The sequence below is a fragment of the Salmo salar genome, chromosome 04 (genome assembly GCF_965601325.2).
Source record: "Salmo salar chromosome 04, fSalSal1, whole genome shotgun sequence".
NCBI lineage: Eukaryota > Metazoa > Chordata > Actinopteri > Salmoniformes > Salmonidae > Salmo > Salmo salar.
Window position 1 is genome coordinate 24116463 of NC_138294.1, and position 27787 is coordinate 24144249.

Genomic DNA, 27787 nt, shown 5'->3' on the forward strand with positions numbered 1-27787 from the left:
TTTAATACATAAACCACAGCATAATTATTAACTTGACCATGCTTAAAGAGACATTCCATATCGGATGTGTTATTGTTACCCATCTACCAATCTCTGCCTTTCTTTGAGGCTTTTCGAAAAGCTCCCTGGTCTTCATAATTGAATCTGTGCTTGAAATTCAATACTTGACTGAGGGACCTTACATATGTTGTATGTATGGGGGACAGAGGAAGGGTTAGTCATTTAAAAATCATGTCAACCCCTATTATTTCACACAGAGTGAGTCCTTGTAACTTATGTGATTTGTCTAATGAAATTTTACTCCTGAACTAATTTAGGTTTGCCTAAACAAAGGATGTGAATAATTATGCAATGATTACTGTATATTTTAGTATCCAATTTTTATATTTAAAAAAGATCTTCCACTTTGACAGAATATTTTGATTAGATTGTTGACGAAAAATGAAATGTAAAAAAAAAAAATGAAATCCATTTTCATTTTTGTTCGTAACAAAATTAGGAAAAGCCTAAAGGGGGTGAATGTTTAGTTGACCCCTTACATCACTACAAGTTACCACAAAAATATGCAGAACATTTGATGGTATTGTTAAATTCTGATATTAAAATACCAACACAACAGGGTAGTATGAAGCATAACAGGGTAGAACTAACACCAATAATGAATACATGATTTAAAATGAAATAACTTTTTACATCTTTACTGAACAAAAGTAAACGCAACATGCAACAGTTTCAAAGATTTTACTGAGTTGTAGTTCATATAAGGAAATCATGGATCAGAAAACCAGTCAGTATCTGTTGTGACCACCATTTGCCTCATGCAGCGCGACACATCTCCTTTGCATAGAGTTGATCAAGCTGTTGATTGTGGCCTATGGAATGTTGTCCTACTCCTCTTTAATGGCTGTGCGAAGTTGCTAGATATTGGCAGGAACTGGAACACGCTGTCGTACATGTTGATCCTGAGCATCCCAAACATGCTCAATGGGTGATGTGTCTGGTGAGTATACAGGCCATGGAAGAACTGGGACATTTTCAGGTTCCAAGAATTGTGTACAGATCCTTACGACATGGGGCCGTGCATTATTATTCTAAAACATGACGTAAAGGCGGCAGATGAATGGCGCAACAATGGGCCTCAGGATCTCATCACGGTATCTCTGTGCATTCAAATTGCCACCGATAAAATACAATTGTGTTCGTTGTCCGTAGCTTATGCCTGCCCATACCATAACCCCACCGCCACCATGGGGTACTCTGTTCACAACGTTGACATCAGCAAGCCCACACATTTTTACATTTACATTTTAGTAATTTAGCAGACGCTCTTTTCCAGAGCGACTTACAGTAGTGAATGCATACATTTCAAAAAAAAAAATCTCTCCGTACTGGTCCCCCGTGGGAATCGAACCCACAACCCTGGCATTGCAAACACCATGCTCTACTAACTGAGCCACACGGGATCACGCACACGACGCCATAGACGTGGTCGGCGGTCGTGAGGCCGGTTGGACGTACTTCCAAATTCTCTAAAACAACGTTGGAAGCGGCTTATGGTAGAGAAATGAACATTCAATTCTCTGGCAAAAGCTCTGGTGGAGATTCCATCAAAAAATGGAGACATCTGTGGCATTGTGTTGAGTGACAAAACTACACATTTTAGAGTGGCCTTTTATTGTCCCCAGCACAAGGTGCAACAGTGTAATGATCATGCTGATTATCTTGGCAAAGGAGAAATGCTCACAAACTGGGATGTAAACATTTGTGCGCAACATTTGTGCAAAATAAGCTTTTTGGGTGAATGGAACATTTCTGGGATCTTTTATTTCAGCTGATGAAACATGGGACAAACACTTTAAATGTTGCATTATATATTTTTGTACCATGTATGAAATGGATGAAAAACATAACATCTATAATAAGAATTAATATTGTGCATTAGTTTACTTTCTATTTATTTGATCAAATCCAAAAAAAACATTTTTTAAAAAAACATTGTCAACCGGAGTTTGTAAAACATGAAAATAGATTATAAATTGTTGCTAGCCAATTACATTACTAATTACAATTATTTATTCACATTTAATTTCATTACAATTACATACATTAGGCTATGTAACTGTAATTAGTAACAAATGTATCTAAATATACATAAAATAAAAATATATTCAAAGATAAATAAATATTGACATTAGTCTTTTATTTGCCATCTTTCCTAACAATATTTAACAACCGATAGGTGCATAATCCTAACAGGGTGGAACCTTAGAGTGGAATAATTTTGCTTTAAACCGTTTTTTCCCCCACCAACAAATTATGATACTTCCTGAACGTGGTGTCATTGTGGGAAGGGGCAGTTTTTTTTAAAGAGGAATTCAGTGTTTCTTCCATATTCATTTAGCCATCTCCGCAAAAGATATGTACATTTGTTTTTATATTTTTGCAGAGACAAGCTTTTAAATGGATAGTTGTTGGCTCAATGACTGGAAGTCTACGGGAACAGCTAGCATGTATTTGCGCTAACACTAGTATCGATGCATTCCCCCCCAGCTAGGGTTACTGTCTCTCTAAAAACAGGCATTTACACAAGCCTGTTTCAAATGACAAGTTAACAAAGGGTTAATGAGGGGTATGTGGTTAATTACTCTCTTACCTCAAGACACTTCACATGATAACTATATTTAATCTAAATAACAGTTTCCAGACATCCCCTAAGTATCTCAAGTGATACGATTTCTCCCAATTTATTAGACAACTTTGTCTGATAAGGCTACTCCTGCTGTGCATACAGGGAAACTGCCTCTCCTGTGTGGACCTTCAGATGCACCTTCATATTGTGGTGGTGGGAGAACCTCTTTGCACACTGGGGGCAGCTGTAGGGTTTCTCCCCTGTGTGGACCCTCTGGTGCCTCTTCAGGTTGGACGATCGGGAGAAACTGGCTGGGCACAGGTGGCAGCTGAACGCTTTCTCCCCCGTGTGCATCCTCTGGTGGATCTCCACCTGTTTGGGGAAACTGAAGGCTATCCCACAGAATGAACACGGGAAGCGCTTCTCTTTGGCACTGCCACCTTTACTGATTCCATCTCTACTAGTTTCATTTGTCAATGAGCTTGTGTAGCCATTTAGTGTTGAGGCACTGGCATTGTCTGAGGTCTGGTTTAACATTAGGAGAGTGTGAGGAGGATGAAGACCAGGAAGTGTCTGTGTTGTCGCAGGGTCCATATTCCAGTTGACAGATCCTATAGAAGGCAGGCTGAAGGCAGCACCTGTTAGGGGGTTAACCTGAGGCGCCATCCGTCTCTCTGAATCACAACTATAGGAGCAGGATGGAGCATCGCTAGCCGAGCTTGTGTCTGTTCTCTTCAGCCGCATACGGACACCTCCCAGTCCACGCAGACCAATTTTACGCCTTGCCCTGGTCTCAGCCAGTCCTGGTCTCAGTTCAGTTGTTGTTTTGTGTTCCATTGTCTGTTTCTGGTTGTGATTAACAGTGTTGTTCCCCAGCCCAGAGTTGAGGACACTGTCCCATCCACTGACCTCCACTATGTCGCCTCTGGTCCTGGCCTGCTCAGTGATGTTGTCCCCTGGGCCCTTGACGGCACCGTTCTGGGTCTGGGAATCCAAGATGTTCACCCAGTCTCCTCTATTAGCCTCCAGCCAACCACCTGTAAGAAGAGGTTACCAAATACTTTCCAAACATGGCAGAGAAAACGTAACGTTATAACTACTGTTCCCTGAAGGAGGGAAACAAGGTACAACATACTATGGGGAGTCGCACCCTTGCAACTTCGGTTGAAGGATCTACAATCACGCCTGACAAGGTCAATGAAATCCACGCCTCGCTGGACACACCATCTTCCACAGGATTAATTCCTTCAATTTAATACCGCTTTCAGGGCTTGACATGAACTTTTTACAAGTAGGACAGATTATTTACTTGTCCAAAAGCTCAAGTAACTTGTCCCCCACCCAGACCAAATCTCCGGCGTCCGGTGCCAAACTTGCTTGTGCGCCTGGGACAACAGGACTCTGCGCAACGGGAGTTGCCAGGGTCCCCACCCTAAAGAGCAAATTATCTCCCGAACCAAGGCTGCCTGGGCCAACAGGGAGCCACAAGAATCAATGATAAACCCTCCAGGCGCACCCTCTCCAACGTGGGCTGAATCAGAACCACTGGCGGAAATGCATAAAGGAAGGTCAAAGGCCACTGGTCCGCCAGAGAGTCCGTTTCCAACGGGGCACTTGGGTCCCTCATGCAGAAAAAAAGACAATGCGCAAAGATCTATGTTGGCATTGCCGAACCGCTCCCATATCTGGGCAACCACTCAGGGGTATAGCAGATCCACCTGAGTTGAGGTAACCAGGAACATGCATCACCTGAAGTGAGAGCAACAGGGACTGAGCCGAGGTGAGGAGGGGGAGGGACCGCCCATGCCTGTTGATGTATTATATTTACATTTTTGTAATTTAGCACACGCTCTTATCCAGAGTGACTTACAAAAGTGAAAGCACACATTTGTGTACTGTTTTCGTACTGGTCCCCCGTGGGAATCAAACCAACAACCCTGGCATTGCAAGCACCATGCTCAACCAACTGAGCCACCGTCGTTAGATATGACCAGCACACAGTGGTGTAAAGTACTTAAGTAAAAATACTTGAAAGAACTGCTTAAGTAGTTTTTGGGAGTATCTGTACTTTAATATTTATATTTTGGCCTACTTTTACTTTACTACATTCCTAAAGAGAATAATGTACTTTTTACTCCATACATTTTCCTTGACACCCAAAAGAACAGGAAAATTGTCATTCACACACTTATCAAGAGAACATCCCTGGTCATCCCTACTGAGTCACTAAACACATACTTAGTTTGTAAATTATGTCTGAGTGTTGGAGTGTGCCCTTGGCTATCCGTCAATAAAAATTAAATTGTGTCGTTTAATTAATAGAAGAAATTTGAAATGGTTTATACTTTTACTTTTGATACTTAAGTATATTTAAAAGCAAATACTTTGACTTTTACTCAAGTAGTATTTTACTGGGTGAGTTTTACTTGAGTCATTTTGTTTTAAGGTACAGTGGCTTGCGAAAGTATTCACCCCCCTTGAAATTGTTCCTATTTTTTTGCCTTACATCCTGGAATTAAATTTGTATCATTTGATTTACACAACATGCTAAATATTTTTGATTGTGAAACAAACAAGAAATAAGACAAAAAACAGAACTTGAGCGTGCATAACTATTCACCCCTCAAAGTCAATACTTTGTAGAGCCACTTTTTGCAGCAATTACAGCTGCAAGTCTCTTGAAGTATGTCTCTATAAGCTTGGCACATCTAGCCACTAGGATTTTCCCCCCATTCTTTCAGGCAAAACTGTTCCAGCTCCTTCAAGTTGAATGGGTTCCGCTGGTGTACAGCAATCTTTAAGTCATACCACAGATTCTCAATTGGATTGAGGTCTGGGCTTTGACTAGGCCATTCCAAGACATATAAATGTTTCCCCTTAAACCACTTGAGTGTTGCGTTAGCAGTATGCTTAGGGTCATTGTCCTGCTGGAAGGTGAACCTCCGTCCCAGTCTCAAATCTCTGGAAGACTGAAACAGGTTTCCTTCAAGAATTTCCCTGTATTTAGCGCCATCCATCATTCCTTCAATTCTGACCAGTTTCTCAGTCCCTACCGGTGAAAACCATCCCCACAGCATGATGCTGCCACCACCATGCTTCACTGTGGGGATGCTGCTCTCGGGGTGATGAGATGTGTTGGGTTTGTGCCAGAAATAGTGTTTTCCTTGATGGCCAAAAAGCTAAATTTTAGTCTCATCTGACCAGAGTACCTTCTTCCATATGTTTGGGGAGTCTCCCACATGCCTTTTGGCGAACACCAAACGCATTTGCTTATTTTTTTCTTTAAGCAATGGCTTTTTTCTGGCCACTCTTCTGTAAAGCCCAGCTCTGTGGAGTGTACGGCTTAAAGTGGTCCTATGGACAGATACTCCAATCTCCGCTGTGGAGCTTTGCAGCTCCTTCAGGGTTGTCTTTGGTCTCTTTGTTGCCTCTGATTAATGCCCTCCTTGTCTGGTCTGTGAGTTTTGGTGGGCGGCCCTCTCTTGGCAGGTTTGTTGTGGTGCCATATTATTTCCATTTTTAATAATGAATTTAATGGTGCTCCGTGGGATGTTCAAAGTTTCATATATATTTTTTTAACTCAACCCTGATCTGTACTTCTCCACAACTTTGTCCCTGACCTGTTTGGAGAGCTCCTTGGTCTTCATGGTGCCGCTTGCTTGGTGGTGCCCCTTGCTTTGTGTTGCAGACTCAGGGGCCTTTCAGAACAGGTGTATATAAACGGAGATCATGTGACAGATCATGTGACACTTAGATTGCACACAGGTGGACTTTAACTAATTACATGACTTCTGAAGGTAACTGGTTACACCAGATTGTATTTAGGGGCTTCCTAGCAAAGGGGGTTAATACATATGCACGCACCACTTTCACATTTTTTTTAAAACAAGTTATTTTTTTAATTTCACTTGACCAATTTGGACTATTTTGTGTATGTCCATTACATGAAATCCAAATAAAAATAAATTTAAATTACAGGTTGTAATGCAACAAAATAGGAAAAACGCCAAGGGGGATGAATCATTTTGCAAGGCTCTGTATCCTTACTTTTACTCAAGTATGACAATTGAGTACTCTTTACACCACTGACAGCACATGCCGGCTCAACAAACGCAGGAGGGCCTGAGCGCCAGTACACCATCAGAAGTTCCAGGTAATTGATAAGCCGGGCACTCTGTGACACCATCCATACTCCCCAAATTCAGTAACCCTCGCAGTCTGTCGTGATCACCTTGCGGGACAACACCTGGCCCATGAGACCCCCTTGCGACAGTAGCTGGGGATCCCTGCACTGGGACAGTGCCTGAAGGCATGTCGGGGACACCTGAATTGACTGGTTTAGGTAACGAAATGCATCCAAGCGTGTTGCTAGAACCCAGCAATGGAACAGCCCCAGGGGAATGACCACCATCATAGAAGCATCATCCCCAGTAGGCGCAGGAACTGGTGAAAACGTACTGTGTGCCCCAACCGAAAATTGGGCCAAGCAGAGCTGGAAACCTGACAACCTCTGCAGGGATAGAAAAGTGCAATTTAAGGATGAGTCTAACTCGAGACCCAGGAATGGAATGTGCTGCAATGGGGTTAGACAGCTCCTTTTTTTGGTTTACAATAAAACCTAGAGAATGAACATGGGGCACTAGCCTCGATGTGGGTAACACTGCTTGTTCCTTTGACTGCTATCAGCCAATCGTCAAGATAGGCCAACACCCTCAGCCCCTGGCCCCTCATGGAGTACCAAAAAACGATGCTACTCTCGTAGCGTGAGAAGGTGGTTGTCCCCAAACTAAGTACTCTTCCTCACCCGAGGAAACCCCCTGAGCTGTCCAAGGACACCATGTCGTCATCCGAACATGGGCCCTGTATGTCACCAAACCCACCAGCTCACCATTTCCCTGCTGGGGGGCTAGTTCCACCTTTTCCGACAAAAGCCTCAAGTCCCTCTCCGCTTCCTGTACCTCGGTCCCAGCTAAGTTGCCGAATTCTTGGAAAGGAAAGTCGCAAAGAATGCTACAAGAATGCTACACGTCTTTCCAGGGAGTTCTCACACAGTAGGTGGCAATGCGCACACAGACTGGTTCGACATAGTATAACCCGCATGACTGGGGGCATGATCGTGACCTCGAACCCGGCTTAGCCATCGTCATCTCGGTCGCTTTCTTAGCCATCTTAACCATTGCTCCAGCAAACTGAAGAATAATTAACTGTTTGTGATTAGGAAACTAACGATACCAAATACAAACTTCAGCACACAACGTCCAGGGGGTGAGCACGCTCTACCACTACGGGACAGTTTATTTGGCACAACGTAAGACAGTCACATTTTCTAATTGCTTGTTTCAGTAGTGTGAATTGTTCCCGTTCACATCAAGGTGAAGAGTGGAATAGTTGAAGGAATGAATCCGAGCCTCATGATTATCACCTGTGGAAGGCGGAGCTTCGAGCGAGGTGCAGATTTCATTGGCCTTGTCAGGTGTGATTGTGGAACCTTCAACCGGTCACGAGAGTGCGACTCCCCATAGTATGTTGTACCTAAGTTGAGTGACTGAGGGGGAACTCATATACATTTTTATGTAAATTACCTGGTGAAGTTCATACATTGTGTTTTTGTATATATCAACATAAGTTGTATTCATTTAATTTTATGAATGAAGAAAATAATATCCAGGCGCATCACTATTCCCATTGAAGAGGGCTCTATGCTGACTTTATTTTTACAAAGAGTAAGTATAAGTAAAATGTAGGCGCACAAAGAAATATAGTAGCACAATTAAAAATATTTCAGGTATTGAAACTAGAATCTTAAATTTTTCTAGGCACACTGATGCTCCTAAATTAAAATTCCACATGGCACAACAAAATATTTAGTTGCATATGTGAGTAAAATGGTTGCACTGTAGAACCCTGTTGAGGATCTATGGGTTATATGTATTTCTCCCTTACCTTGCTCCCCCATCTTTAGTCCACTCAGGAGATCAATGCTCTCTGGTCCATCTTCTATTGTCTCCTCTTTGACCAGCAGCAGATCAGGCTTCCCATCCTCCATGTCTACTGACTGTAAGAGATACAGAGTGAGAGGATGTTGGATCAAGAAATCTCATATGAGCATCTTCTGATTGGGCAATGAAGGATTGCGATAAGTACTATGCAAACATGTTAGTTGATTTGATTACTTGACACTCTTTAAAATGGTTTGATAATTCAAAGGCATGGTCCCACCCTTCTGAAAAAACCTGGGCCCATATCCACAAAGAATCTGAGTAGAGGTTCTGATCAATGATCAGTTCCCTGCCTGTCTACACAGTCTTATTCATTATGATCTAAAAGGCTAAACTGATCCTAGATCAGCACTCCTACTCTGAGAGGCTTTGTGAATACGGGCCCTGACCTAATACCATTCAGACAGTAGTTTACAGTGGACTCACCTCAGTGAGACTGTATGTGGTCCTGTGCTGCTCAGCTAATTCCTCTGTGGGTTCAGGAGGAGGTGTAGTCTGGTTGTCCTCCATAACCATGGTCCCCTCAGGGTTCGGCAGACCCTCCTCACAGCCCTCATCCTTCACAAACAGCACCTCTGGACCCTCCTCCTCCTAGAAGAGACAGGTGATACAGATATTACTTGTTAGATATTGTTAGATATTAGTGCATGGTCGGAACTAGAAGCACAAGCATTTCGCTACACTTGCATTAACACCTGCTAACCATGTGTATGTGACAAATAAATGTGATTTGATGTACGTACATATACACACACACACACATAATAAATACACTTTCAACATGGAGTATTTACCCATCCCCAATACAGTTGAGTGCTATACTGTAGTTACACAATGACTTCATTGTTGTTAAACCCATCATGGAGGACATAAATATGATGTGAGTAAAAATAAGTCATCTATGAAAAGTAATCATCAGACAAACCTTAAACTATTTTGAAGTGTACAGTAGGTACAGTTGAAGTCGGAAGTTTACATACAACTTAGCCAAATACATTTAAACTCAGTTTTTCACAATTCCTGACATTTAATCCTAGTAAAAATTGCCTGTCTTAGGTCAGTTAGGATCACCACTTTATTTTAAGAATGTGAAATGTCAGAATAATAGTAGAGAATGATTTATTTCAGCTTTTATTTATTTCATCACATTCCCAGTGGGTCAGAAGTTTACATACACTCAATTAGTATTTGGTAGCATTGCCTTTAAATTGTTTAACTTGGGTGAAACGTTTCGGGTAGCCTTCCACAAGCTTCCCACAATAAGTTGGGTGAATTTTGGCCCATTCCTCCTGACAGAGCTGGTGTAACTGAGTCAGGTTTGTAGGCCTTCTTGCTCACACACACTTTTTAAGTTTTGCCCACAAATTTTCTATAGGATTGAGGTCCAGGGCTTTGTGATGGCCACTCCAATACCTTGACTTTGTTGTCCTTAAGCCATTTTGCCAAAACTTTGGAAGTATGCTTGGGGTCATTGTCCATTTGGAAGACCCATTTGCGACCAAGCTTTAACTTCCTGACTGATGTCTTGAAATGTTGCTTCAATATATCCACATAAGTTTCCTACCTCATGATGCCATCTATTTTGTGAAGTGCACCAGTCCCTTCTGCAGCAAAGCACCCCCACAACATGATGCTGCCACCCCCGTGCTTCACGGTTGGGATGGTGTTCTTTGGCTTGCAAGCCTCCCCCTTTTTCCTCCAAACATAACGATGGTCATTATGGCCAAACAGTTATATTGTTTCATCAGACCAGAGGACATTTCTCCAAAAAGTAAGATCTTTGTCCCCATGTGCAGTTGCAAACCGTAGTCTGGCTTTTTTATGGCGGTTTTGAAGCAGTGGCTTCTTCCTTGCTGAGCGGCCTTTCAGGTTGTTGATATAGAACTAATTTTACTGTGGATATAGATACTTTTGTACCTGTTTCCTCCAGCATCTTCACAAGGTCCTTTGCTGTTGTTCTGGGATTGATTTTCACTTTTCGCACCAAAGTACGTTCATCTCTAGGAGACAGAACACGTCTCCTTCCTGAGCGGTATGATGGCTGCGTGGTCCCATGGTGTTTATACTTGTTTACCATTGTTTGTACAGATGAACGTGGTACCTTCAGGAATTTGGAAATTGGTCCAAAGGATTAACCAGACTTGTGGAGGTCTAAAAAAAAAAAAATGTCTCTGAGGTCTTGGCTAATTTCCCATGATGTCAAGCAAAGAGGCACTGAGTTTAAAGGTAGGCCTTGAAATACAGCCACAGGTACACCTCCAATTGACTCAAATGATGTCAATTAGCCTATCAGAAGCTTCTAAAGCCATACCATCATTTTCTGGAATTTTCCAAGCTGTTTAAAGGCACAGTCAACTTAGTGTATGTACACTTCTGACCCACTGGAATTGTGATACGGTGAATGATAAGTGAAATAATCTGTCTGTAAACAATTGTTGGAAAAATTACTTGTGTCATGCACAAAGTAGATGTCCTAACCAACTTGCCAAAACTATAGTTTGTTAACAATAAATTTGTGGAATGGTTGAAAAACGAGTTTTAATGATTCTAACCTAAGTGTATGTAAACTTCTGACTTCAACTGTATTTGTTAGTGTGTAGGTATATTTAGTGTGTGTATTGATTATAAAGCACTTGAGTGCCTGCAGTCAATAAAAGTCTCAGAATGAAAAGTCACATTTTGTGTTTATTAAACAGAAGTGTTAAATACACCATATAAAAACCAAACATGCACATGTCTCAACAACAAATCAGCATGATCTTGATAAACTGCATTAATTGTCTCATGAAAAGTGTATTGGGTAAAAAAAAATAAGTAGTTGAATGGAGGTAATGAAATAGGCATTTGTGAACATCGCACAGATATACTACCGTTCAAACGTTTGGGGTCACTTAGAAATGTCCTTGTTTTTGAAAGAAAAGCCCATTTTGTCCATTAAAATAACATCAAATTGATCCGAAATACAGTGTAGACATTGTTAATGTTGTAAGTGACTACTGGAAATGGCAGATTTTTTTTTTTAAATGGAATATCTACATTGGCCCATTATCAGCAACCATCACTCCTGTGTTCCAATGGCACGTTGTGTTAGCTAATCCCCCTGTTGTGTTAATTAAATAAGAAATAAAACTGGCCTTCTTTAGACTAGTTGAGTATCTGGAGCATCAGCATTTGTGGGTTCGATTACAGGCTCAAAATGGCCAGAAACAAAGAATATTCTTCTGAAACTTGTCAGTCTATTCTTGTTCTGAGAAATGAAGGCTATTCCATGTGAGAAATTGCCAAGAAACTGAAGATTTCGTACAACGCTGTGTACTACTCCCTTCACAGAACAGCGCAAACTGTCTCTAACCAGAATATAAAGAGGAGTGGGAGGCCCCAGTGCACAACTGAGCAAGAGGACAAGTATATTAGAGTGTCTAGTTTGAGAAACAGACGCCTCAAGTCCTCAACTAACAGCTTCATTAAATACTACCCGCAAAACACCAGTCTCAACGTCAACAGTGAAGAAGCCACTCCGGGATGCTAGCCTTCATTTCTCAGAACAAGAATAGACTGACGAGTTTCAGAAGAAAGTTCTTTGTTTCTGGCCATTTTGAGCCTGTAATCAAACCCCACAAATGCTCATGCTCCAGATACTCAACTAGTCCAAAGAAGGTCAGTTTTGTTGCTTCTTTAATCAGAACAACAGTTTTCAGCTGTGCTAACATAATTGCAAAAGGGTTTTCTAATAATCAATAAGCCTTATAAATGTATAAACTTGGATTAGCTAACACAACGCGCCATTGGAACACAGGAGTGATGGTTGCTGATAATGAGCCTCTGTACGCCTACGTAGATATTTCATAAAAAAATCTGCTGTTTCCAGCTACAATAGTAATTTAACATTAATGTTTACACTGTATATCTGATCAATTTGATGTTACTTTAAAATGGACAAAAAAAAGTGCTCTTCTTTCAAAAACAAGGACATTTCTAAGTGACCCCAAACTTTTGAAAAGATATACATTTTAAATAGTAAAAAGAAAGAAAAACCCTTGAATGAGTAGGTGTGTCCAAACTTTTTACTGGTACTGTTGTATATACACACACATATGCCTTATATAGTGTTTCACACTATCTGAATGCAATATTCTATCCAGGAACATTCAACACTGAAATCTGTGGATATTTTTGCTGACAATAATGAAAATTAATCTTTGACTTTAATGCAGGGCTTGCTCTAAACCATTCCGGAGTGGAATGGTTACTTTATATGTTATGGAATGGGATGTTTTTCAGTTGGTGCATCCTGAGGGAGCTCCTCTCTGAGAACCTCTTCCCACAGTGTGTACAGGCAAACGGCCTCTCTCCTGTGTGGACCTTCAGGTGCATCTTTAGATGGTTCTGGTGGAAGAATCTCTTTTCACACTGGGGGCAGCTGTAGGATTTCTCCCGTGTGGACCCTCTGGTGCCTATTCAGGCTGGACGAATGGGAGAAGCGCATATGACACTGGCTACAGCTGAAGGGTTTCACCCCTGTGTGGACCCTCTGGTGGATTTTCAGGTTACCAGCTTGGGCGAAACGCATGTGACACTGGGTACAGCTGAAGGGTTTCACCCCTGTGTGTACCCTCTGGTGGATTTTCAGGTTACCAGCCTGGGCAAAGCGCATGTGACACTGGGTACAGCTGAAGGGTTTCTCCCCTGTATGGACCCTCTGGTGGATCTCCATCTTCTGGAGGCAGCTGAAGCCTTTGTTACAGAACATGCAGAGGAACTGTTTCTCTTTACTTTTGCCTGATGTTTCTCCCCCTCCCAGAGCCTCAGCCCTTTGGTCCTTTGAGTTCAATACCTGATCGAAAAGGATGTGTGAATCGGAAGGCCCCATCAACGTGGACACTGGTTCGCGATCCCTGAGCGTGAGTAAAGGGGAGTTGGTCGCGACATTTGGATTTGTCTCGAAGCTTTCCCTGTAATCTAAGAAATCTCTGCCTTGTAAGTGTCCGTCTCTTTGGTGACTATCTGCATTCCATGTGGGAGAAGCGTCGGCCTCCACTTTCACCTCATCTAGAATCAGACCCTCCCCTTTCTTATCTAGGCGCCCTTCAGAGTATACACCACTACTGTACCGGTTCCAGTCCCCTCTAGACAGATCAGTCTGTGTCTCTAAACCCAAGGGCATGTTGCCACGGTCCATGTCTGTAGCGTAAGAACTAGACTGATCACCACCAGTCTGTAACGTGTCACCATCTCCACGGTAATGAACTGTTCCTTGGCTTTGGTGACATATCGGAAAGTACTCTGAGCTGGGAGCAGGAGGACAGCCCAGTAGCCCCAGCCTCTCCGGGTCTAAACTGTGGTCAGATCCTGTATGGAAGAGCCTGTGTGTTACAGTTAAAGTCTCTGTGTCTGTCTCTGACTTGAGGACGGTGTTCGGCGTTCCACTGACCTCCGTGATGCTGCGTTGGGTCCTGGGCGGCGCTGGGGCGGTGGTGGGGTCCTCAGTGGCTTCATGGGGCACTCCAGCCACTCCAGTCTGGATGTCACTACTGTGCCGTGGGTCCTCCTCTCCTTCAGACCCCTCCAGCTTCACCCCAGGACCTGCAGCCTCTGCATCTGCAGACTGACACAAGAAGAGAAGAGGTTATTACCGGCACATGAGTCTAATTGGATAACAGTGTTGTAGGGAACTCACAAGCTCCCCTATTGCAGATAAATGAAGATGTACATGTAAGCAAGTGAATAGCTTAGAGGAGCATTTCTGAAGTAAACTGGACACATTTGATCTACTGTAATTTTGATGTAACACTATTACACTAACCTCTATCACAATAACGTGCTGGGTTGAGGTTCCACTCCCCTCATCAACAGTGATTGGTTGGTCATCTCGCCATGTATTGTCTCTCGCTGGCTTCACAAAGCTCCTGTGGCCTCCAGTGAGATGTCCTTCACCTGAGAGTGATTGGGGGTGAAAGAGGTGGTTAGGTTAGCTACTGTCAATGCTCAACGGTGTATTGTACACTATTGTTACTGTCTAGAATTGGCAAGGATGTAAGGTAACATCTCATAACTTATTGATGTACTATTTGTTGATTGATGTATTATGTTTAATGCATCACATTGTTTTAATTTAGTAAATAATAGGAAATGCAGTAAATAGAGGAATCTGGTTAGAATATGGTAGGGTCTTTGTGCAAGATTGCTAAGTGTTAAATAAATATAATATATATATTTTTTTAAATCAGGGGGATTATTGCACACTATTCAAAAACTGACCAAGACACAATTATGGTTAACACTTGGTCCTCGGGACCCTAAGGTGTGCACATTTTATTTTGTTGCCCTAACACTACAAAGCTTGATGATTAGTTAACTTTTTGACCCAGTGAATCAGTGTAGTACTAGGGCAAAAAACAAAACGTACACCCCTTAGGGTCTGGAGGACCGAGTTTGGGAAATGCTGAGTTAACGCATCTAAAGTCACACATGCGCATAGGAGAACGGGGCGATAGGCCCCGGACTTCTGCAAAATGTACCTCTTGTCGTTCCTCTGTTTCGGTCGAGGATCTTGACACTACTGGGACGACTAGCAAGGACGCGCTCTCGCATTGTCCTTTCTGCGCGCTCCCGTGCCGCCTTCAGTTCCAGTAGCTGTAGTTTCCTCCGCAATGAGCCGTTTTCTTTCCGGCTTTGAGTTATTTCCAAACGAAACACTGCATAGTCGTCGTCTACGAGTTTACAGATCTCTGCGACGGCTGCATTCGCTAGCACCTCCATGATGGAGGCTATTTGAGCGTGAAAAACCATACAGTTAGCCATTGTTAGCAGCTTCCTAGCGTTACCTAGATAACATCTATCAACCAAGTCTTGTCTCCAACGAGAATTAAACACTACCTGGGATAATTATGTGACGCTATGCATTTAAATGTCATATTTTGAGTTCCATGGTGTTAGTAAACGTCCTAATAAAACCGCTAACGTGGAAATTGTTCTTAGTCACTGTTCACTTCCGTTTAAACTGAAGAGAAATGATCTTATTGGTTGTCGTCATAGCTCAAAGGGTGTGGTTAAATAAAACATTTTGGCGCCGTTTCAATAACGGTACTGTTTTTACGTTAGATATCAAATCTCATATGATCAGTATCTTTCAAGCTGAGAGCAGAATTGTTTAGAAAGAAGTGTTGGCAAAAATATAGTAGAAAAATAATTGAATCACCACAGTAAGGTAAATATTCAACTGTCCGAGTTCTAGCCTAGATCCGTCCTAATATCATTGTGTAAAAATGTTTGTTTAGTTGACCGCGTCTGTCTCTACAAGTTACCACAAAATATACACAACATTTGGAATTGTTAAATTATGATTTTGAAATACCTACCCAGGTAGCTAGCTAGCTAGCACTCACTCACTCACATGGATAACTTTAGTGCTGTCATGAAAAGGGGCTTGAGGGAAGCCCTACAGTATTACTTGTTTCTAGTGTTTGAGAACGCTTGGGAGCAGTCAATGTTGAAAAGTCATCTTTAGACATGTAAGTATGCGCCCGCAACCCATATTCTCCGCAAAATGCTCTCATGGTCAACAGAGCTGATCATAGACTGTTGGATATCAGACAAACAGCAGTAATACACAATTGCATATCTATTGTTTTGGAACTTATTACAGAATACTAATCACTGATACACTTCACAAGAATTAGTAAAGCCTGAGTCACCTTAGAAGCTTAGACATAAGAGCATGTACATGAAAATATCATACAATAAGTGTACTGGACAATTTATTGGTGCCGATGCATTAGCATTATACATTTTTAAATGTTTAATTTAACCTTTATTTAACTAGGAAAGTCAGTTAAGAACAAATTCTTATTTACAATGATGGCCAAACCCGGGTGACGCTTGGCCAATTGTGCGCCGCCCTATGGGACTTCCAATCATTTACAATGTGTTCAGAATTGTATGTATTGACCATAATATTTTGGGCCGATGGAATTGCTCCAAATTTGAGAAAAAGTCATTTCTCTCTCATGGCTAACTACCAGGAGGTTTGAAAAGACAAGGCTGAGTGAGTGGGGAGCTTATATTCATTACCACGAGCCCGTTCTCCCCAATTGAGGTGCCACCAACCTTGTGTGCTATCTAGGTATGTAAACCTCTCCCCTCTGCAAAGACGCCTTCTCCAAATCAATTCAAATGTTATTGGTCACATACACATATTTAGCAGATGTTATTGCGGGTGTAGTGAAATGCTTGTGTTCCTAGCCCCAGCTGTGCAGTAGTATCTAACAATTCACAACAATACACAAATCTAAAAGTAAAAGAATGGAATTAGGAATATAGAAATATTAGTTTGAGCAATATCGGAGTGGCATTGACTAAAATACAGTAGAATACAATACAGGGCCTCCCGAGTGGCGCATTGGTCTAAGTGCCACTAGAGATTCTGGGTTCGAGTCCAGGCTCTATTGCAACCGGGATACCCATGGGGCTTAGGGGAGGGCTTGGCCAGCAGGGAGGGATGTCCTTGTCCCATCGCGCACTAGCGACTCCTGTGGCAGGCCGGGCCCAGTGTACGCTGACTCGGTCGCCAGGTGTACGGTGTTTCCTCCGACACATTGGTGCGGCTGGCTTCCAGGTTAAGTGGGCATTGTGTCAAGAAGCAGTGCGGCTTGGTTGGAATGTGTTTCGGAGGACGCACGGCTCGACCTTTGCCTCTCCCGAGTCTGTAGGGAATTGCAGCGATGAGACAAGACTAACTACCAATTGGTTGAGAAAAAGGGGTAAAAGAATAGAATATGTAGAACCAACAGTCATTTGTCACACTTTGGTCATCATACTTTGATCTGGTTTCATCCAAATATCATCAAATTTCATGAAAAACAATGATTTTGACCAGTCATGACATTTAAAGCTTTTTGACTCTCTCCACCTCAACCTTTGACTGAGGTTGTTCAGTTCACCTGTCCACTGGTTGTGTTCTGTGCAGTGGAGTCTCTGTCCCTCACGGTTCGGTCCCGGTTCCGAATTGGAAAGGTATAGCGACGGCTATATGTGAACAGCCGCTTAAGAGGCTGGTCTCTCCTGTCAGCAACACTTGGATATCAGCAGGTCCTCATGGACTGCAGACTGTAAACACAAATTGTACAGAAAAGCATATAAAGGTTTTGTCTGGCTACCCAGACTCTTTGCTCCAGCCAAACGCTACGCCATGCCCAAGGACGTTAGTTTCTTCTCAGCAATGAGTCTGGTTCTGGGTAGCTCTGAGTACCTCCCCAACCCTTCACCAATGCAAACAAATTCGGGGCCTTCTGATTTGTCCAGAAACCGAGGGGTTGGGCCAGAGACAGAACACACTTGAGTAAAGCCATGGTTTGAAAATGTATCATTGGCGTTGATACTCTGATTATATCCACTCGCTAAGGACTTTTGTTTTGTAAAACATCCCTCATCACCACAAACAAATTAATAATTGATGGCAGTCTCAGATGCTGACCACACCGCTCGCGTCGTGTGCACAAGCACTGCAAAGGAAATGTACACATACATGTTATTCAATCATTGCACCCACACTGCTCGCGTCTGCGTTGCCAGGTGCTAAAATAGAACTTGGTTCTATTTGTGACAATCGATGCGCTGCAAGTCCTGCCTCTCCCATCTCCTCATTGGTTTTTAGGAGCATATACCCACAAGCCATCTTCTCATTGGTTTTTAGGAGCCAATACCCACATAGGTGATTGAAAGATGAACTGAGGTCCAGACTCCAGTCCAGTTGGTTGTGGTAATGCACCTTAAAGTTGGTTTCCAACCGACATATGAAGTCCGCAGAAGAATAAGCCTGAAATGTACCCTTTATTTAACTAGGCAAGTCAGCCTGAAGGAAGAGAGATTACTAGAAAACAAACTTTTCCCCTTTTTATTTGTGGATTAATTGTCAGAGTAGAGGACCTTGTGCATTTAAGGTAAAATAACAACCCAATGTTTATTTCCCAGGACAAATTAGGTAGCAACAGCAAGCTAGCTAGCTAAATGCCCATAAATATGTAATGCTTTTCGACCTATCCCCAAATTAATATAGTTGGTTCAGAGTTTGTTTTGGTATTTCAACATGCGTGTCCTGATCGTGTCTGGGGGACATGATATTATAAAATATTAACCACAGTCAAGTCTGGGATGCCAGTTGACGTACGACGCCTCCTGCCGGCCATGTTAGAAAACCACCGCATTTATTATTTAGACAACAGCTGAGTGGATACCCAAGCTGCATGATAACATTGCCTAAAACTTGTTGATTTATATCACCACGGTCAATTTCTGGTGATGGGAAATCGATGCTTTCTGAAACTTGGGGCTTTCACCAAATTGTACCGAAAAAGGTTAATTACTCTGAGCTTTTAACACAGTGCGCATCAGTGACATCTGCTGGTCAGCATGTTTGATGTTTATATGCAGTATACTTGTTTTCCGATGCATCCATCAAAACGTCGTGGTGCAATGGGTAGGTGTGAGCGTTGATTTAGTACATTCAATTAGAATGTGGGGTTCACATCCTATTTGTCCTTTTTTCCGCCAGTTTATTAAAAACGGGTATTATTTAGGATCCAGAAGACAAAAGATTATCATAGGTTACACAAAAAAGTTTTATTTGAACAACTATGGGAAGAAACTACATTTTCAACCATAGCCAGGATTATATATTGTGCCTACGCTAGTGTCTGATCCCAAATCGCTGTCCCTACCTGCACTAGCGTTGATGTACTAGAAGATTTAAAAATCGAAGTAAATTGGTAAATAAGGTGTCCAGTAGAGGTCGGTGTATGACAGAAACATTGTATTGAATTCCGTGGGATCAAGAATTTTGCAAATTATGGTTCGAAAAAGCACACTAGCTCAGTGTTTGAAACGAACAACTTTACAAAAGATGGTGGTGACATGGCATGGTTTAGGATGTTAAATAAAAAACCTGAGCAGCCTATGCTTCTCTAAACAAAGAATGTAAAAGTTAGAAATACAATGTAGCCAGTGTTTCAAATAAAAAAAATACATTTATACAGGAATGTAATCCTGTGCTGTAAGAACACGACTGACTTGCGCTGCTCTACAGGCTGAGCCACCTGTCAGGTGAGAAAAGCAGAAGAATATCTAGAATAACTCTATGTACTGTCCAGCAGAGGTCGCTGTTTTGGAAGCTACTGACTTGGATCAAACGAAGCTTTTTACCTCATTTATCACGAGGTAACTGCTTGTCAACTTTGCCTTGGGTTTTAATTAAACTTTTCCCACTCAATTTTACATATTAACAACAAACTTTGGATACATCATTTGATAATTATCAATAAAAACTACTATAGTTGTTTCATTTACAATCACTGTTCTGAGAAAGAAAAGGTCTCGAGATTCGATACTGTGTTATGGTTTCAGGATAGATTAATCCGCCATTTGGCTGTACGCCCTGAACTATCGTTCACCTGCTAAAACTGAATTATCTAGACAAAATTCAAAGATTCTTGAAAGCTCCCAGCAGAGCTGGAATGAGATCAGCACTCTCATGCCTTCTTCAGAGCAACTGGAAACTCAAAAATCTCCGACTTAAGTGCGTTCAAAATAACTGGGAACTCTGGGGGAAAATATGAGCTCCGACTGGAAATCCAAGTCGAGAACTTGGGCCTCTTTCTACAGCTCCGACCTGAAGATCACTGACGTCTTGATTAGACTGTGTTTTTTCCCCCCTTCTCTGAGTTCCCAGTGGTCTTGAAAGCACCATCAGTTCCGATTTCCGACACTTGTCAGATAGTACTGTGACGTCCGAAGCTTCGAACGTCATCCTCACGTGGTATTGCTACTTTGACGCAAGCATTGAAACGTTGTCGAATCAGTAGTGCTTTGAAAACTGCATCGGAGCTTCTGTATTAATCATCTCGTCACTACCTTCAGGGATCCCCAGACCCACCTCACGCCCCTTTTCCTTCACCAGCAGCACCTCTAGACCCTCCTGGAAGAGACAGGTGATACAAATTACACAGACATACACTACCCTAAGGTACATACACGGATAATAAACACACTTTCAACATGGAGTATTAACCCATCCTCACTACATTTGAGTCCTATACTGTAGTTACAGAATGACTTCATTGTTGTTAAGCCCATCATGGTGGACAAAAAAATGTTGTGGGCAAAAATAACTTATAAATCAAGTCATCAGACAAACCTGAATAAAATATTTTGACATGTACAGTAGGTGTTTGTTAGTGTGTGGGTATGTGTAGGTATATTTAGTAAGTGTACATTATATCGGTTATAAAGCACTGTCGTGTGTAGGCAGAATAGGGCGAGATCCGAAGTGATATATACTAAAGAGTCTCAATGAAAGTCTTAGAATTAAAAGTCCCATTTTGTGTTTATTAAACATAAACAAGTGTTAAATACACCATATATGTAAACCACACATACACGCATCTCTGTGTGCTTAGCAGACATCTCAGCTTGGATGTCGGCCCACCACCTCAAGCTCAACCTCGACAAGACATAACTGCTCTTTCTCCCGGGGAAGGTCTGCCCACTCCAAGACTTCTCCATCATGGTTGACAACTCCACAGTTGACATCTCCACTGTGTCCCCCTACCAGAGTGCAAAGACCCTTGGCGTGACCTTGGACAACACCCTGTCATTCTCTGCAAACATCAAAGCAGTGACTTTCCTGCAGGTTCATGCTCTATAACAGTAGAGTACGACCCTTCCTCACACAAGAAGTGGCGCAGGTCCTAATCCAGGCTCTTGTCATCTCCAGTCTAGACTACTGCAACTCTCTGTTGGATGGGCTCCCTGCTTGTGCCATCAAACCCCTGCAACTTATCCAGAATGCCACAGCCCGCCTGGTGTTCAACCTTCCCAAAGTGTTCAACTGCTCCTTGGCACACTACTGGCTTCCAGTCGAAGCTCACATCCACTACAAGACCATGGTGCTTGCCTACAGAGCAGCAAGGGGAACTGCCCCTCCCTACCTTCAGGCTATGGTCAAACCCTACACCCCAACTCAAGCATTCTGTTCTGCATCCTCTGGTCTCTTGGCCGTCCCACCAGTGGGGATCAGCCCCCACTCAGCCCAGTCAAAGCGCTTCTCTGTCCTGGTGGAACCAGCTTCCCACTGATGTTAAGACAGAAGAGCCCCCCCCCACTTGCTAAGTCTGTTATATGTCACATTTTGAAAAAGTACACTGAATGCACGATTGCGTTGACTCCCACCATTCGTTCATTTTCATACAGCGCATCAATTTATTGGATTATCAGCTGTTATCAAACACATGAGTCGGAAAAGATTAGTGAATTCTACTAGATCAAATGCCAAAATGAATATGCAGTTTAAGTATGAAGTACGCTAGTATGGGTATTCGGACACGGCCACTGCCTGGATGCAATATTCTACACAGGAATATTCAACACTGAAATCTGTTACATTCTGATTTAGAATAACAAGAGTATCTTTGTGTTCAATGCAAGGTTTGATCTAAAGATCAGAAGCCATCGAGTGGAATGGTTACTTTCTATGTTATATAGTGAAAAGTTTTTTCTGCTGGTGTATCCTGAGGTAGCTCCTATGAGAACCTCTTCCCGCAGTGGTTACAGGCAAACTGCCTTTCTCCCATGTTAAGCTTCAGGCGCATCTTCAGCTTGTTCTGGTGGGGAAAAGTATTTCCAAACTAGTGGCAGCTATACATTTTCTTCCCTGTGTGGACCCTCTGGTGCCTCTTCAGGCTGGACGAGTGGGAGAAGCTCATGTGACACTGGGGACAGCTGAAGGGTTTCTCACCTGAGTGGACCCTCTGGTGGCTCTTCAGGTTCCAAGCCTGGGAGAAGCACATGTGACACTGGGTACAGCTGAAGGGTTTCACCCCTATGTGGACCCTCTGGTGGATCTTCAGGTTGCCAGACTGTGTGAAGCGCATGTGACACTGGGTACAGCTGAAGGGTTTCTCCCCTGTGTGGACCCTCTGGTGTCTCTTCAGAGTGCCAGCCTGGGTGAAGCGCATGTGACACTGGGTACAGTTGAATAATTTCTCCCCTGTATGGACCCTCTGGTGGATTTCCACCTTCTGGGGGCAGCTGAAGCCTTTGTTACAGAACATGCAGAGGAACCGTTTCTCTTTACTGTTGCCTGATGTTGCTCCCTCTCCCCGAGTCTTGGACCTTACATCCTTTGAATTCAATACCTGATCAAAAAGGACGCAGCCGTGTAAATTGGAAGGTGCCATCGATGTGGACTCTGGGTCTGAATCCCTGAACGCGTGTAAAGGGGAGTGGGTTGCGATATTTGGATTTGGCTCTAAGCTTTCCCTGTAGTCTAAGAAGTCACTAGTGTTGCCCTGCGGCTGGCCTCCTAAGTGAGTATCGTCGGCATTCCATGTCAGAGGGTCACCCTCCTCCTTCACAGTCACTTCATCTACAACCAGACCCTCCCCTTTCTTATCTAAGGACCCTTCAGAGTATACATTACCACTGTACTGGTTCCAGTCCCCTCTCATTGGATTAGTCTGTGTATCTAAGCCCACAGGCATGTCACCAGGTATCGTCTCTGTAGTGTATGAATAGGACGGATCATTGCTATTCTGTAACGTGTCACTTGAGTCCTGATGGGACAGAACCTTCCTCGGGCTCCCATAAAGTAAATACTCAGAGTGGCGACCAGGAGAACAGTCCAGTCGCTCCAGCACTGTTAAAGTCGTAGTGTCCGTCTCTGACTTGAGGACAGCATTCAGCGTTCCACTGACGTCCGTGATGCTGTGTCGGGTCCTGGGCAGCGCTGGTGTGGTGGTGGGGTCCTCCATGGCTACAGGGGGTGCCACTCCAGACGCTGCACCATCCTGGATGTCTCTGCTGTGCCGTGGGTGCTCTCCTTCAGACCTCTCCAGCTTGACCCCAGGACCTGCAGCCTCTGCAGACTGACACAAGAGGGGAGGTTATTAGTGGTACATGAGTTGAATTGGATAACAATGTCATTGGGAAGTCTCACAAGCTCCCCTATGGCAGATAAATCAGGATGTACATGTAAGCAAGTGAATAGCTGAAGGGAGCCTTTCTGAAATAAACAGGCCACATTTGATGTACTGTAATTTGTTACACTATGACACTAACCTCTTTCACGATAACATGCTGGGTTGAGGTTCCAGTCCCCTCATTTATAGCTATGGGTTGGTCATCTCTCCACGCGTTGTGTTCCGCTGGCTTCATAAAGCAGCTGTGGCCTTCACCTAAAAGAGTGATTGGGGGAAAAGGGATGGTGAAATAAGGTACTGTCAATGCGCAACTCTATATTCTACACTATTGACACTGTCTACATTTGGCAAGGAGGATCTAAGGTAACACTTCTTATTGACATACTATTTATTGGTGGATTGATTATGTTCCTTGTGTCACATTAGTTTAGTTGAGCATGACAATAGGAAATTCAGCAAATCAAGAATCTGCTTAGAATATGGTATTGTGTCTTTGTGCAAGAAGAATTTGTTCTTAATTGACCTGCCTGGTAAAATACATAAAAATGTACAAGATAGTTAAGTAATCAGGTGAAGTATTGCATACTATCCAAACACTGACCAAGACCCAATTATGGGTAACATGTGCAGAGGGGAACGGGGCGACATGCGTCACAGCCTCGGCCTTCTGCAAAATCTAAATGTACCTCTTGCCATTCCTCTGTATCGGTCGAGGATCTTGACACTACTGGGACGACTAGCTAGGGCGCGCTCTCGTATTGTCCTCTCTGCGCGCTCCCGTGCCACTTTCAGTTCTGTCCGCAATGCCCTGTTTTCTTTCTGGCTTTGAGTTATTTCCAAACGAAACACTGCATAGTCGTCGTCTACGAGTTTACAGATCTCTGCCACGGCTGCATTCGCTAGCACCTCCATGATGGAGGCTATTTGAGTGTGAAAAACCATACGTTTAGCCATTGTTAGCAGCTACTAGCTAGCTTTACTTAAATAACATCTATCAACCAAATCCAGTCTCCAACGCGAATTAAATACTACCTGGAGTAAGTATGTGATTCTTTGCAGATAAATTAGTCATATGTTGAGTTCCAGGGTGTTAATAAACGTCTAAATAACAACAATAAAAACACTAACGTACAAAATTGTTCTTGATTTAATGTTCACTTCCGTTAACACTGAAGAAAAAGGATCTAATTGGTCGGCGTCATAGCGCAAATGGTGTGGTTAAATGAAAAAAGGTATGCGCGCTGTTCTTTGAAATACGGTACTTACTGATCAGTATCTATCTTTCAAGCTTAGAGCCGACTTGTTTAGAAAGAATAGTGTGTTAGCAAGAATACAGTAGAAAATATTATAATGACTTCATTCCATCTAGATCACCACAGTAAGGTAAATATTCAACTGTCCTTGTTCGAGCCTAGGTTTACTGTCTCTCTAAAAACAGGTATTTACACAAGCCTGTTTCAAATGATAAGTTAATGAGGGGTCTATGGTTAATTACCCTCTTAGCCCTAGTGTTTGATGGGTACCTTTTGTGGTGAATGCCCATCCTGACCCTGTCTGTATTCGTGGGGTAACCATGAGGTTGCTAAGGAAGGCTAGACCCAGGTCCAGGCCCTTCTACCAACCCAGTCCCCAGGCATTAAACAAGACCCTGAAGGAGAAGACAGACTTGCTGATAGGCTACCACCAGGGGTCTCCCACCACTATGTGAAGGCTGAAGCCCAGGGTGACCTGCTCTGTTCATCACAGATACTGTGGTGATTGTATCACAGAGAGAAACCCTCCTATCTCTATCAGCCCCAGGCCCTGCTTCATCCCTGCACTGAGACTGTGAAGAGAATGGTCTGGGCTGCAGACTGGATCCCTGACTGGAGTCTCTGTCTCTATGATGACCACCAGGACTGAGGTTGTTCAGTCCACCTGTCCACTGGTTGTGTTCTGTGTGGTGGTGGAGTCTCTGTCCCTCGTGGTTCGTTCCCGGTTTCTACTCTGGAAGAAACAGCGACGGCTCCTGATCCAGGGTCCTGATCTGGGGCCATGGTTTGTGACAAGCTGCTTCAGAGGTCCAGTCTCTGCTACCAGCAACACTGGATATCAGCAGGTCCTCATGGACTGCAGACAGTAAACACAAATTGTACAGAAGAACATATAAAGGTTTATATAAGAAACTCTTTGCTGTACAAACAGAAACATGATATTATTAAATGTTAACCACAGTCAAGCCCATCTCTAACACTGTTAGGTACCTAACAATATGGAGCCATTGAAGTCAATTATTTAAAAAATGTCCTTATGTGAATTAAGTATAATGTTTTGTTTTGACTGGGATAAGGGAAACTCCGTCCCTGCAATGAGACAAAAATAACCAAGTCAGTCAGCACAGAGTGTGGGAAATTTAAGGGCCATCAGTCTACACGTAGCCGGCTATGTTTGTGGAAAACATTTCATCACAGGTATTGTATTATATGGAGCTATACACCTTTAATGGTAGTCCATAACTCCCTTGTGTTTAACAGCCAATCAGTATCACTCTTGAGGTTTAAGGTCAAGGGGATATGTAAATGAGCGGTCTTGCAGTTTGAAGTGTGCACAGTGTTAATCATTACCATGCTTCAGTCTATGTAATTGCAGATGACATGATAATTGCAGCAGCCACCAAAGAAGAGCATGACTGCATTCTACAGCAGGTGATGGGCATAGCTATCCGTCTGAATGTGAAGTTCAATGCTGACAAGATACAATACATGGTGAGTGAAGTACATGGGACACATCAGCGCAGACAGGGTTAAAGCAGGCAACTCCAAGGTGACAGCAGTCACACAGATGCCCCCACCAGAAGACAGAGTTTACTGGGTATGACACGTTTCCTAACCCAGTATAACCAAGATGAAGCCACGCTCACTGCACCACTCAGAATGCTCTTCAGGAAGGACATGGCACGGCAGTGGCACCCAGAACAACAAGCAGCACTGGAGAGTGTTAATCGTTACTATTCTTCAGATATAAAGCTAAAAGTAATAGTACCTCAGTCCCCATTGTCACGTTAATTTTACAGTGCCACCTAGAGCACGAGTGGTAAGACGTTTAACTTTAGTATAGTCCATTTGTTACTCCACTCACTACTTGTATCTGTTTGTTTTGCGTTGTTGGTCTTTGCTAGTTTAATGGTCCAGTCGGTAGGTAGCTAGGATTCACTCACTCACTCACATGGCTGGTATCACCGTCATGAAAAGGGGCATGAGGGAATCCCTACAATATGACGTTTTTCTAAGTAGTGAGAACGCTCTGGAGCAGACAATGTTGAAAATACATTTTTAGACATGTACGTTTCTTAAATGTAGTTTTGCAATTCACAAAAACAAGCGAACAAGATTTGCATTTGTACCTGGGTAACCACAGGTTGTTTTCCCTACAGGCGGGCATTCTATCTAATACTGACTGGAACTACACACTATACATGGGCCGAATGGCCTCTCTCCTGTTTGGATCTTCAGGTGCACCTTCAGCTGGTGCTGGTAGGAGAACCTCTTCTCACACTGGGAGCAGCTGCAGGATTTCTCCCCTATGTAAGAAATCCTATGGCGCCTCTTTAGGTTGAACGAGTGGGAGAAACTGGCCGGGAACAGGTGGCAGCCGAACACTTACTTGTCTATTAATGTTCTGTGGGGACCCCAGGATAGAGTAACTGCTGATTTTGTACAGCTAATGGGGATCCTAATAAAATACCAAATACCACAGCTGGTTGTTGAAGTTGTTCAAAGAGATTATGTTATGCCTTATGTTGCAGAAACTTGGTTCAGGATCTCTGGAGGTATTTCGACATTCCCTGGCCTTTCAATCAAATGTAAAGTTATATAACAATCCTAAATTGTAGCCTATACATTGACAATGTACATGTTTTCATTTAGAAATCTACATCATGCATGTTTTTGTTTACATTTACAAAGCTAATATCTCCCTCTGATTGTATGATTATCTTTTGTGTTAATGATTTAAAGTAAATATTTCTCATGACATTTCACAAATGTCCCATTTCGAATCAATGATCAAACACTGGATGAATTGGATAAATAGCTAGGTTTAGCCTAAAACATTGGAAACAATATATATATATGTTTAATGACCAGTCTTTTATCAACATTTGGTTGTTCTTGTATTTCCACAAGTGCATTTCTTAGAAAAACAACAATGAT

At 42.8% G+C, this 27787-nt stretch overlaps 2 protein-coding genes and 1 long non-coding RNA gene across 6 annotated transcripts; 1 reads left to right on the top strand and 2 right to left on the bottom strand.

Moving 5' to 3' along the window:
• Positions 1-725: 725 nt before the first annotated feature.
• On the bottom strand, positions 726-15654 carry LOC106602417 (uncharacterized). Its single transcript, XM_014195039.3, has 6 exons — positions 15147-15654; positions 14432-14562; positions 14060-14233; positions 9055-9219; positions 8573-8684; positions 726-3666 (listed from the first exon to the last, which is right to left on the bottom strand). Exons 1-6 carry the CDS (start codon positions 15427-15429, stop codon positions 2771-2773), a joined length of 1761 nt encoding a protein of 586 aa, XP_014050514.1. The 5' UTR covers positions 15430-15654; the 3' UTR covers positions 726-2770.
• A 56-nt stretch (positions 15655-15710) lies between these two features.
• LOC145878611 (uncharacterized) lies at positions 15711-27640 on the top strand. Of its 2 annotated transcripts, none has more exons than XR_014392104.1 (3): positions 15711-15835; positions 26211-26341; positions 27010-27640. It is a non-coding gene; the product is annotated as an uncharacterized LOC145878611 (long non-coding RNA). The 2 variants fall into 2 exon arrangements; XR_014392105.1 differs by lacking the exon at positions 15711-15835 and adding an exon at positions 24892-24980.
• Positions 20986-24795, bottom strand: LOC145850164 (uncharacterized). Of its 3 annotated transcripts, none has more exons than XM_082974193.1 (3): positions 24730-24795; positions 23737-23852; positions 20986-23543 (listed from the first exon to the last, which is right to left on the bottom strand). In XM_082974193.1, the coding sequence occupies exons 2-3, from the start codon at positions 23830-23832 to the stop codon at positions 22305-22307; spliced, it is 1335 nt and encodes a 444-aa protein (XP_082830319.1). In that variant the 5' UTR covers positions 23833-23852; positions 24730-24795; the 3' UTR covers positions 20986-22304. The 3 variants fall into 3 exon arrangements, with proteins under 3 accessions (XP_082830319.1, XP_082830318.1, XP_014050531.2); XM_082974192.1 differs by having other exon boundaries at positions 24630-24761; XM_014195056.3 differs by lacking the exon at positions 24730-24795 and adding an exon at positions 24284-24551.
• Positions 27641-27787: the final 147 nt, after the last annotated feature.